The sequence below is a fragment of the Staurois parvus genome, unplaced genomic scaffold, assembly GCF_062004578.1.
Source record: "Staurois parvus isolate SC_StPar_1 unplaced genomic scaffold, SC_StPar_1.0 ptg000503l, whole genome shotgun sequence".
NCBI classification, from domain to species: domain Eukaryota; kingdom Metazoa; phylum Chordata; class Amphibia; order Anura; family Ranidae; genus Staurois; species Staurois parvus.
The window spans coordinates 1471964-1484855 of NW_028318299.1; the positions used below are offsets into that span (position 1 = coordinate 1471964).

Here is a 12892-nt window from a genome sequence, read left to right on the forward strand (position 1 = left end):
GTTTCCTGTATAACATGTATGACGGCCTTCTTACTATACCCAACACCACAGCTTTCTCCTGTATAAGGGATGTGACGACCATTGTACTACACCCAACACCACCGCTTTTTTTCTTGTATAGGAGGTATGACGGCCATCTTACTACACCCAACACTACAGCTTCTTCCTGTATAAGGTTTATGACGACCAACATACTTCACCCAGAGCACAGGAAGCGCTGGGCGGAGCCGGAAGTCGGTTCCCAGGAAATGTAAAAAGGTGAACAGGAAGTGGTGCGGTGGCCATGTTGGTACACCCAGAGGAGGGAAGAGGTGAGTATAGGAATGGTGAGAGGAGCTGGAGTGTAATGTGGATAGGATTGGGAATGATGGAGGGGGAAGGGATGTGCATATTCCGGTTACATGGCGGAGTGTAGTGCTGTGAGGTGTGTAGAGAAAGGTGAAGGAGCTGTTCTGTGCCAGGCTGAGCTTTATGTAGGTTGAGGAGCTGCTCTCAGTCTCAGGGGGGCAGACAATATATGACCAGAGTACACTTCTAAAGTCCTTGTTGTATTTCTGTCTATTACAGGATCGGGGGAGGGGACAGGATGGTGAGTATCAGAAGTCGGCGTCATTTCCAATCATGCAATGTCTCTCCAGATGAATCTGATTGGCTGATGCCGGGTGTCTTTCAGGCGGTGACTCTGCACACAGATTTGGGCGATATAAAAATTGAAGTGTTCTGCGAGAGAGCGCCGAAGGCTTGCGAGGTGAGTGTGTAACATTGTAATTAATGTCTGTGTATAAATAATGAGTTTGTTAGCTCCCATGTGGAGACACTGAGCAGGCTGGATACTGAGCCATGGGGAGCAGAAAAGAACTGTCAAAAGACCTGCGTAACAAAGTAATGGGACTTTATAAAGCTGGAACAGGATATTATCATGCAGGATTTATGGCGCCAACAGTTTGCTCAGCTCTTTACAATATAGAGGGAGACAATACAGCAACAATACAGTTCAATACAAGACGGTCAGGAGGGCCCTGATCCCTGGAGCTTACAATCTAAGAGGGAGGGGCTAGTGGTACAAAAGGTAGTAACTGTGGGGGATGAACTGGTAGGAGGAATAGAAGATTCCATTATTAGCTGAGGGCAGGATAGGCTTCCCTGAAGAGAGAGGTTTTCAGAGATCGCCTAATAGTGGGCAGAGTAGGTGATAGTCAGATAGATTGGGGTAGAGAGTTCCAGAGGATGGGGAGGCTCTGGAGAATTCCTGGAGACAAGCATGGGAGGAGGAGACAAGGGAGCTAGAGAGCAGTAGGTGGTGGAAGCAGCATTGAGGACGGTTTGGGTGATATTTGGAGACAAGATTGGTGATGTCATTGGGGGTGGAGGATATAAGAAGATATCCAAAGCCTTGAATAGGCCAGTCAGTTCTGTTTAATCACTTATTAGGAAGTGGAAAGTTCGGGGATCTCCTGATACCGAGCCAAGGTCAGGTGGACCAAGAAAGATTGCAGCCACAACTGTCAGAAGAATTGTTCGAGATATAAAGAAAACCGCCACAGGTAACCTCAGGAGAAATCCAGGCTGCTCTGGAAAGCGATGGAGCAGTTTTTTCTAAGGAACACAATACGACGATACTTGAACAAAAATGAGCTGCATGGTCGAGTTGCCAGAAAGAAGCCTGTACTGCACTAATGCCACAAAATAAAAAGCCCGGCAACACCTTCACACGCCCCACAGCTTCTGGCACACTGTAACCTGGAGTGACCAGACCAAAATAGAGCTTTATGGTCAAAGCCAGAAGCGCTATGTTTAACAAGTGGTCAGCGGCAACAAGAATGCCGCCCCCACTGTGAAGCATGGTGGTGGCTTACTGATGTTTGGGGGGGGTGGGGTGAGCTCTAAAGGCACGGGGGGATCTTGTGGAAAATTGATTGCAAGATGAATGCAGCATGTTACCAGAGAACACTGGCAGACCATTTGCATTCCTCTGCACATGGGACACATTTGGACTTTCTAACAAGACAATGACCCTCAGCACAAGGCCAAGCTGACCCTCCAGTGGTTCCAGCAGAAAAGGTGAAAGTTCTGGAGTAGCCATCACAGTCTCCTGACCCTTATATCATCGAGCCGCTCTGAGGAGATCTCACACGTGCCGTTCATGCAAGATGGTTGCACGGTTACAGCGCAGATGTTTAGTTCTGGGAGGGTGACTATAGAACCTCCTCCCAGAACCTTGCCCCCCGGGGTGCCCATCGGACGCGCTCTGTGATTGCGGTGTCTTTTGGACATAGCTGATCACAGATCGAGGTAAAGGGCCAATCACAGATGAGAGTACTGAGCTCATCATTGTGCTGCACATCTTCTCCCTGTCCAGTCACAGCCTAGGAGGGGCAAGTCCAGGATGATCTGGGCTCATAGGAAGCAGGATGAATGATGTTGACCATCAGGCTGAGGACATCTAGTGGTAGTTGTCTAGTTCTGGGAGGGTGACTATAGAAGCCATCGGGCGCCCTCTGTGATTGTTGTGTCCTTTGGACAGAGCTGATCACAAATGGAAGTAGAGGGCCAATCACAGATGAGAGTGCTGAGCTCACCATTTTGCTGCTTACCTTCTCCCTGTCCAGTCACAGGCTGGAGGTAGTAGGTTCAGGATGACCTGGGCTCAGAGGAAGTAGGACGAATGATGTTGGCCATCAGGTTGGGGACATCTAGTGGCGGTGATGGGGGAGTCTCTGGCTTGAAGGTGAATGTTGCTGAATCTGTGGACGTCATTCTCATTTTTCTCTGTTGTCCCCAACAGAACTTCTTGGCCTTGTGTGCCGGCAACTACTACAGCGGCTGCCTTTTCCATCGCAACATCAAAGGCTTCATGGTGCAGACGGGGGACCCCACCGGTGAGAGCCGACCCTCAGCCTGACCTGCAGAGATCTGCATTCTCTGATTTGTACATCGGGGGAGGGGACACTTTTAGAGTGGGGCTTCATCGCCAATTAGTCGCTTTACCACGGAAATATTAGTGTGTGTTGGCAGCGGGCTGTTGGCATCACATCGATTTCAGTCTTGCTGCCAACAAACAGGGCTTCCCGTCCGTTCTCCCATTGGGTCAGCAAGGGGGGCGGGACCTGTGGCCATAGACCGCCACGTGAAACTGCAGGGAACGCTTGCCTGGTTATGGGGACATCACATGGCGGGGAGGGGGGGGAGGTCTTGTCTCGTATCCGTCCAATGGGAGCCTGAGAGGACGACATGCGTATTGTGCCCAGTGGAGGGATTCAGAGACGCACAGCTCACTGCCTGCAGTTAGTGGGTGTGGCCGGAAGAAGCAGGGAGCTACCATGTGTCCAGCCACTTCTGAGCGTGCCCAGCATGTTGGGTTGTGGAGGGGGGGGGGGTTCCTTGAAGACAGTCATGTACCTACCCTGTACATGGAGAACTACAGGGACCAGCATGCTGGTACTATGTGCTATGTGTAGTGCTTGGGAGGGCCCTTTCATGTAGGCTGTACGGGGCCCCATGATTTCTAATGGTGAACCCCGCCCACAATTAGTAGAGGAGAGATTCAAGGGCGGGCGTAGGCGGATCCTCCAAAGAGAAGGTCCGGGCCCCCCCCACCCCAGAAACATTAAAGGGCAGAAGATACAACTCCTGTAGCGGCTGACTTATAATATAAGGACATGTAGAAGGAAGGGTTCCTGGTGCCGCCATCTTAACTAAGGGAAACCGGCAGGGAAGGCTCGCCGCTTTACAGCCGGAAAACACAGTGCACATGTGCGAACAGCGCTGCGCTTTGTGTATGGTCCCGCAGTCTACTGGACCTGTCGTGTCTCAGGAGGGTGCGGGGGGTGAACTTCTGGTCAAAACTAGAACCCCCTCCCCAATAATTGCTTCCCCTTTTGGGTGAAGTTTGGCTTTAATGTGCCATATACATGGGGGGGGGGGTTCGGGGTGTCAGTTATGGAACAAAACATGTCTGACACCTTCATTCATACACATATCACGCCCAGTGTAGACGGATTCCATTGTCCCCCCAGCAGATCTAATCCTCTCCTGTGATTTCCTCCTCCAGGGACGGGGAAGGGGGGGCAGAGCATCTGGGGACGGAAATTCGAAGATGAATTCAGTGAATATCTCAAGGTAAGTGTCACTCCCCATATAGGAAATCTGTGATGTGACTGCAGATCGGGGGCTTCCAAACCGGCCTGCGGGCCTCTGCTTACCTGTATACGGCCCTCAGTCCTTTCCACTGTTATAAACATGGACACGTTATTTCTATCACAGATAATATGATGGGGCACTATTCCTCCCACTGACACCAATGATGGGGCACTATTCCTCCCACTGACACCAATGATGGGGCACTATTCCTCCCACTGACACCAATGATGGGGCACTATTCCTCCCACTGACACCAATGATGGGGCACTATTCCTCCCACTGACACCAATGATGGGGCACTATTCCTCCCACTGACACCAATGATGGGGCACTATTCCTCCCACTGACACCAATGATGGGGCACTATTCCTCCCACTGACACCAATGATGGGGCACTATTCCTCCCACTGACACCAATGATGGGACACTATTCCTCCCACTGACACCAATGATGGGGCACTAAGCCTCCCACTGACACCAATGATGGGGCACTATTCCTCCCACTGACACCAATGATGGGGCACTATTCCTCCCACTGACACCAATGATGTAGCACTATTCCTCCCACTGACACCAATGATGGGACACTATTCCTCCGACTGACACCAACAATGTGACATTATTCCTAACACATACTCATTATGAGGGACAATTCCTCCTTCTACTGAACACAGGCGCTATGTAATTTATTTTATTCCCACTGACCACAGTCTGGCCCCCCTAAACTCTGAGGGACAGTAAGCTGGCCCTTTGGGGCCCCTGCTGCAGATGACACCGTGACACCATGCATATATCCACTTAGCTTGTACATTCTTGGTGTCATGGAGCCGCAGATACATGGAGTATACAGCGCTGTGTGGGACAGGGACATCTCACTCTCAGACCAGCCGTTCACAGGGTGTCATGTATCCTATGGATGAGCAGAACACATCCTCTGATTGGCTGAGGAGGAGAAGCGGGCAAATGATGTCACATTTGGTATCACAAGGCGGGGGGGGAGGTAACATGCGCTCTATGTGATGGCACAGGCTGGTGACAGGTCCTCTTTATGGAGACAGGCTATAGAGCCTCTACAGGTGGCGCAAGCCCCCCTCCCCCCATATGCTGCTGCCTATACTCTCCTGTCCCCTGATAAGGATGTGACTGGTGACACCGGGCATACAGCTTCTTTTTTTTTTTCTGACAACTCCAGTGTAACGGAACCAGCCCCCGACTGCAGTAGGGTATTTCCGTTAGACTCCCGCTTCCCTGTCCGAACACCGACCACGGACACCACCGCTGATCATACAGGAAATAGACAGCACCAGACTCTTCTTAAGACAGGAAGTAGAACTGCTTTATATTAACACAAACACAAGATATATACACAGGGCGGGGAAATACAACCAGGAACAGGAAACACATCAGCAGGCCGTCCTATCAGGGGGAAGGGCTGCCGGAAACACCCCCCACCAAACCAAGACACATATTAGAAAAATGGGATACACCACCTGACAGTAGACAATGAACAACAACCACACCAATACACAAACATTACATCCCATAATAGTTTGCTAGAACAATGGGATTCAGCCGCATGGCAGAGAACAATGGACACTCCCCACACCAATATTGGAACATTTCCCCCTGTACCCCTAACAGGCACAGGGTGGCTTAAACATAAGAGGGATTTGGGAAGATGATACAGGGGTCCCCCACCCCCAAAAGTCACTCCCGTCAAATCCAGGAAGAGTCAGTTCCCAAGCACAGCCCCTTCCTTGCATGTCACAGTCTGTGCTGACCCAGCTCCTCCACCCCTCCCTATGTAACCTTTTATATAGCTGCAGGGGTGGAGTAAAGGGGAATACTAGAGTGTGACATCCCATCCAAGATGGCGGCCCCCAGCAGCAGCCTCAGGGATTGGTCCACACACGGGAGGATTTTAGTGGAAATCACATTTATAGAATGCCAGCCGTATATATTCCTGTGGGGGGCGTGTCGGTGGTCTGGTGACAGGGTCTCTTTATTATACGGAGGATTCAGTTTTCAGTGAAGTCTGGTGATTCCTATTCTGCAGCTCCACCTCTGATGTTATGTCTTCCTAGAGGTCTCCTTTCCTCCGCTGCAGAGATTTGTATTGGTGTGACTGCAGGTCAGTGTATAGAGATGTATTGCGGTGTGACCTCTCTCTCCCCTCCGGCAGCACAGCGTGCGTGGGGTGGTCTCCATGGCCAACAACGGCTCCAACACCAACGGCTCCCAGTTCTTCATCACCTACGGCAAGCAGCCCCACCTGGACATGAAGTACACCATCTTCGGAAAGTGAGTCATCGGGGCGTCTTGGTGACAACACTTGTATTAGATGGGGGGGGGGGGTCACCACTTGTCACCCCTTGTCACCCCAAACTGCAGCCGGGCGGGGCACCAATGATGGGGCACTATTCCTCCCACTGACACCAATGATGGGGCACTATTCCTCCCACTGACACCAATGATGGGGCACTATTCCTCCCACTGACACCAATGATGGGGCACTATTCCTCCCACTGACACCAGCGATGGGGCACTATTCCTCCCACTGACACCAGCGATGGGGCATTGTTTGCTCCCACCAGGACACTTTCTAATCCCTCTGGCCACAATCCAGCCCCTCTAAACTCTGAAAGACCGTAAAGTGGCCCTTTGTGTATAAAGTTTGGAGACCCCTGCCCTGGTCTTATCATCAGGATATTAGACCTAGAGATGTATATCTGGGGGGGTGTGGTCACCCCATCCCCCAGACTTCTTATCGGGGTATCAGACCCAAAGATGTACATCTGGCAATGGGGTCACTCCATCCTTTAGCCTTATCATCATGATATCAGACCTGGAGATTTATATCTGGGAAGTGGGTCACCCCATCTTTTCGTCTTATCAGGACCTGGGGATGTATATTTGGGTGTGAAATCGCTGAGATTCGTGCAACCACCTGCATAGTGAACTGCTGTGGACCTTAGTTGTGCAATCTGCTAATCAGTTGCTTGATTACACTCTACCAGAATGAAATCCAAGCAACTGATCAGCAGATTGCGGCAGGAAGGAGTATGTATGTCCTAAGGAATGCTGGGAAAGTGTTTGTTCATAAAACACTGGAGGAAGGGTGCTGTAATATTTACAGGAGCCTGTGGGCTCCTCCCACCAAACTTAAAGAAAAGACCAGCAGACAGACTTGTGATGACACCACTGGGTCTCGAGGTATTTCTTGAAAGGAAAATAATTTTTTTGAATTTGTTGATCTGGGACGGGATAAAGGGAAGGTGTTATATGTGTACATCACACTTCAACCTTCATGTGATAGAGGAAGTGGTGTCACCATCCTGACTCTATAAATCACAACAGTGTCCAGACAGCGTTAGAAGCCCTTGGGCAGGTCAGATAGTTCCCATGCGGATATATCACTGATTTTATTGGCTGTTTTCAGGGGGTTCAGATTTAGGCCGCACCCCCATTCCCAGTCTCGCATTGATCCGTCGTGTTTCTTGCAGAGTGATCGATGGACTGGACACGCTGGATGAGTTGGAGAAGCTGCCGATACACGAGAAGTCATTTCGCCCCCTGACAGAAGTGCGGATCAAAGATGTCACCATTCATGCCAACCCGTTTGCCCTTTGACCTTTGTCAGCCGGAGATGAACTCTGTACTCGTCTGTATCAGATGTTACATTGTGTACTGACCTTCCTGGGGGGGGGAGGGAGCGAGCGGGGCGTGGTCTTATCTACTGCTGCCATTTGTGATGCTCAGCTTGCAATTTTTTTTTTTTAATAAAAACTTTTTCTCTACTTTGTGTCTGTATTTGATACACCTAATAGGGGGAATATGTTCTAGAAACCTCTAGGCCTGTGCTTGTCTGGCCTCCTAATTCTTCCTGCCGATGGATGGTATTCAGAAAAAAAATCATACTCATGACCATTGGGGGAACCTGAATCCGTTCTTGGACAATTTTTTTAATTACATTTAAAGCTGATCCCTGGGCTGCCCCTGTCCCCCACCTACTCTCCCCTCTAATTCAGCCATTCCTAACCAGGGCTCCGTGCAACTCTCCGGTTCCTCCAGAGGTTGCTGGGGGTTCTGTAAGCCATCTTCCCATTTGATTGATGCCAGTATAGTCCCAGGCCAACACCACTTGGCAAAGCCAGCAGCATGACACCAGCGATCTTTTTAGCTGTCGGTGTCATTCTGACTACCGCTGTAACGGTTTGTGTTATTCCTACTAATTTCCACAGTAAGGGGCATTTACCCCACTGGCCTCCAATGAACTGGTTTGAGGAAGGGTTTCCAGAAGCCTTCAAGTTACTTTAGGAGTTCCTCTGCAATACAAAAATAGAGGCTGCTCTAATTGATCGCTAGGTGAGTATACACTATATTGCCAAAAGTATTGGCCCCGCCCTCCAAATCGTGATTCAGGTGTTCCAATCCCCTCCCAATCATGTGATTCAGGTGTTCCAATCCCCTCCCAATCATGTGATTCAGGTGTTCCAATCCCCTCCATGGACACAGGTGTATACAATCAAGCCCCTAGGCATGCAGACGGCTTCTACAAACATTGGTGAAAGAATGGGTCGCTCTCAGGAGCTCAGTGACTCCAAGCGTGGTCCCGTGATAGGTGGCCACCTGGGCAATAAGTCCATCCGTGACATTTCCTGGCTACTAAATATTCCACGCCAGGGGCGGACTGACCATTTGGAAACTCGGGCATTGCCCGAGGGCCCGGGGTCAGTAGGGGGCCCCATGAGATGCCCCAGGTACCTTTTTCATAGGCTTTTTTGAGTTTGGGCAAGGACACAGGGGCCCCATGATAGAGGGCTATAGAGTTAGGGTTAGAGTTATAGAGTTTGGGTTATAGAATTAGAGTCATAGAGGTTGTGACGGGAGTGACTTTTGGGGGTGGGGGGACCTCTATCATCTCCCCAAATCATTATGTTTAACCCACCCTGTGCCTGTTTAAGGGGTACAGGGTGTGTATGTGAATGTCTGAGTCTTGTGTATAGTGTGTGTTCCTTTGTTCTCGGCCACATGGCTGTTCATTGTCTGTTTGCCATGTGCTACCCCCCATTGTGCTGTGTCTTCCTGTCCAGCCAACTATTATGGGATGTACTGTTTGTGTATTGGTGTGGGGGTTGGTCAATGTCCTTTACCATGTGTTTCATCCCATTGTTCTGTGTCTTGGTGGGATGGGGCGGGCTGATGATGTATTTCCTGTTCCTGGTTGTCTTTCCCCGCCCTCTGTATATATCCTGTGTTTTGTGTTAAAATAAAAAGAGTCGGCTTCCTGTATTAAGAAGAGCTGGGTGCTGTCTTTTTCCTGAGGGATTTCAAGGGTGTGGTCCATTAATGGTGTTCAGGGGAAGCTGCAGGATAACGGAATATACCCAAGTGCGGTCGGGTACCGGTTCCGTGTCAGAGGTAGAGTTAGGGTTATAGAGGTAGAGTCATAGAGGTAGAGTTAAAGTATAAGAGTAATAAAGTTAGAGTTATAGAGTTAGTTTTACGGAGTTAGAGTTCGATTTATAGAGTTCGGATTTTATGGTTCGATTTATAGAGTTGGGGCTACAGAGTTATGGTGATCTTTCTACCACCAGAGATCTGTTCACAACAATTTGGACTTTTCCATGTAAATTCACAAAGATATGCTTCTTTAGGGACAAGTCAATCTCACAGAACTCCATCTCAGGCCTCTGACCTGACAGCAAACGTCCTGAGAATCTTCACATCCAGTCTTATCCATAGCTGACATACTTGTAGTGATGTTGTAATAATTCCTAGAATAAGTTATACTTCCTATACCAAGGACAGCCATTCCACGTCTTCGTCATTCTCTTTCTTCCGGCATCCCAGGGGCTCAATTTTTGTATTAATTAGTCTATTTCTAGTGTTCTGCCCCATTGCAGCTTTCACTGTCTTTTATTTGTATTTTTGAATATTGGTCAATGTTTGCTCAACAGTTCACTGACATTGAAACAATGCTGATTTTTCAGGTCAGAAAAGAGGACATGTATTCCTGGGAAAACTTTCTTGTTTTATCTCATTCTATAAATGGCTTGTGTCTCAAATAAAGATGTAGTAAATTGGAAATATGGACCAAATTAAAAGTAATATGATGCCTGGGGTAGCACAACCAGGGCTGCCACTACCAAATACCATCCTGCCTAAGCACCAGCCTGAACAAGTACCCGGCACTTTCATCATCTGATCATCTCTTCTCTGTCCTCTTCTCGGGTAATTACTGCTGAACCTCCTGGTACATATCCCGCAGGGCAGTGCTCTGATCCCCATGCCCTTGTTCTGACAATCCCTTGCCTATTAGCCTTGAAAATGGCCAGAAAATAATTTTAGAGATTCCCTGTTAACTTCAATGTGGTCTGGAATTAATATTTGTATTTAGCAGCAGTTTGGCAAACATCCTGTGAACCATACTCTGGTACATTTGATTCCTCACTACTCTCTGATACACACTGCTGGCCTCTGAACACTGCTTTACTTGCTCCCAATCCACCTATTCCCAACCCTTACCTGCTAATGACCTCTGAACTTTGTATTACTCTTGACCCCTGCACTGTCCTGAAAAAAATGTATACTGCTCTGACAGGCCAAATGCAGCCCTGCAAGCCAAAGCAGAACTCAGCCAGCCAGACTAGAATTGAAACCAGTTATCCAGACCAGAACTCGGCCCAGCTAGCCGGATCAGAATTGGGACCAGTTATCTAGACTAGAACTCAGCGAAGCCAGCCAGACCAGAACTGATACTAGTTATCCGGACCAGAACTCAGCCCAGCCAGCCAGACAAGAATTGGGACCAGTTTTTCAGACCAGAACTCAGCCCAGACAGACCAAAACTAAGACCAGTTATCCAGACCAGAACTCAGCCCAGCCAGCCAGACAAAAATTGGGACCAGTTTTCCAGACCAGAACTCAGCCCAGCCAGCCAGACAAAAATTGGGACCAGTTTTCCAGACCAGAACTCAACCCAGCCAGACCAAGACTAAGACCAGTTATCCAGACCAGAACTCAGCCCAGCCAGCCAGACAAGAATTGGGACCAGTTTTCCAGACCAGAACTCAGCCCAGCCAGACAGACCAAAACTAAGACCAGTTATCCAGACCAGAACTCAGCCCAGCCAGCCAGACAAAAATTGGGACCCGTTTTCCAGACCAGAACTCAGCCCAGCCAGACAGACCAAGACTAAGACCAGTTATCCAGACCAGAACTCAGCCCAGCCAGCCAGATAGACCAGAAATAGGACCAGTTATCCAGATCAGAGATCAGCCCAGCCAGCCAGACTAGAGGTCAACGCAGCCAACCAGGCCAGAAGTCAACCCAGCAAGCAAGGTCAGAACTCAAACAAGTCAGTTAGGCCAGCAATCCAACCTACCAGCTAACCAGCCAGCTAGACCAAAATTCAGCCCAACCAGCCAGAGAACATTCAGGAGCAGACTGACAGATGACCATTTGGACCCATGCATCAAACTTGGGGTGACTACTCTCCTGACATGAACAAAAATGTGAAAGTGATTGTCAAGTTTCTCACTGAGGCTGAAAAGGTAAAAATTTTTTAATTTTAACAGTAATATTTATATTATTTATTTATTCCAGGTATATAGCGCTGTCAGTTTAGGCAGATCTTTATATATATATTGTACATTCACATCAGTCCCTAACCCTCAAGGGACGTACAATCTAAGGTCCCTAACTCACATTCATACATACACATACTAGGGACAATTCAGACAGGATCCATTACATTTTAATGGAAACCTGCTTGGTAATCTTAAAAAAACTGCTGCACCCTGGTGATTTTTGATCTCTTCCATGTGGTTCAGGTAGATCTCCGCCTCTCCAAGATTGCAATCCCCTGCTTTAGCAAGACAGCTGTATGTGCCTTGTGTCTCTGCATTTAAGCCCATTGTTGTTTTTTCCAAACTGTGGCACTGCCAGGGGCGGACTGACAACTCATGGTGCCCCCGGGCAACAGGGGATCATGGGGCCCCTGTGTCCATGCCCAAACTCAAAAAAGCCTATGAAAGGTACCAGGGGCATCTCATGGGGTCCCCTACTGACCCCGAGCCCTCGGGCAGTGCCCGAGTGCTCAAACGGTCAGTCCGCCCCTGGGCACTGCTGACCACTTTTTATGCACCAAAGCTAAGGAGAGCACAGGGAATGTGGGGTGATGTGTGATGTCTGAGAATTCAAATCCAATCCAAAACTCATCCATAATAATTAAAAAAAAAAGAAAAAAGCAAAACAGCCTGTAGCTGAAAAAACAACAACAACACTATTTCACAGTTTGGGTAAAGCAGGGCCATGCTAGAAACCTGGTTGGAAAGTACTTTCTGGGAGCGTATGAAGGTGTTCTTTAGCTCCACCATCTCCAGCTACAGTAGACCTCATGTAGGAGAGTCTCACAACAATGGACACAACATACTCCCTATCATCCTTGTGCATTCTAATATAGATGTAAGAAAAAAACAACACAATCCAAAACACAATTAATTCTTTAAGAGGAAAAGCTTTTACTGTCTTCCTGAATATCCTTGTAGACCACAAACACATACGTTCCTCGGGCCCCCAGCAGTGCAGGCTCTTTGGCTTTCACTTCCCACAGGTCACACCATGATTGAAGTGCTCCAGCAATGGCTAATAGTCAGGGTGGCTATGCAAAATGTGTGCAAACAAAACCCTCTGTATTTAAGGCAAATTGTTAGACGGGGCCAAATTGGATGTTTTGCAGGCTGGCTGG

At 48.8% G+C, this 12892-nt stretch overlaps 1 protein-coding gene across 1 annotated transcript; it reads left to right on the top strand.

The window, feature by feature from the left end:
• Positions 1-462: 462 nt before the first annotated feature.
• Positions 463-7937, top strand: PPIL3 (peptidylprolyl isomerase like 3). The gene is made up of 6 exons (XM_089689932.1): positions 463-589; positions 674-748; positions 2786-2879; positions 4052-4119; positions 6323-6441; positions 7644-7937. Exons 1-6 carry the CDS (start codon positions 587-589, stop codon positions 7768-7770), a joined length of 486 nt encoding a protein of 161 aa, XP_089546058.1. The 5' UTR covers positions 463-586; the 3' UTR covers positions 7771-7937.
• Positions 7938-12892: the final 4955 nt, after the last annotated feature.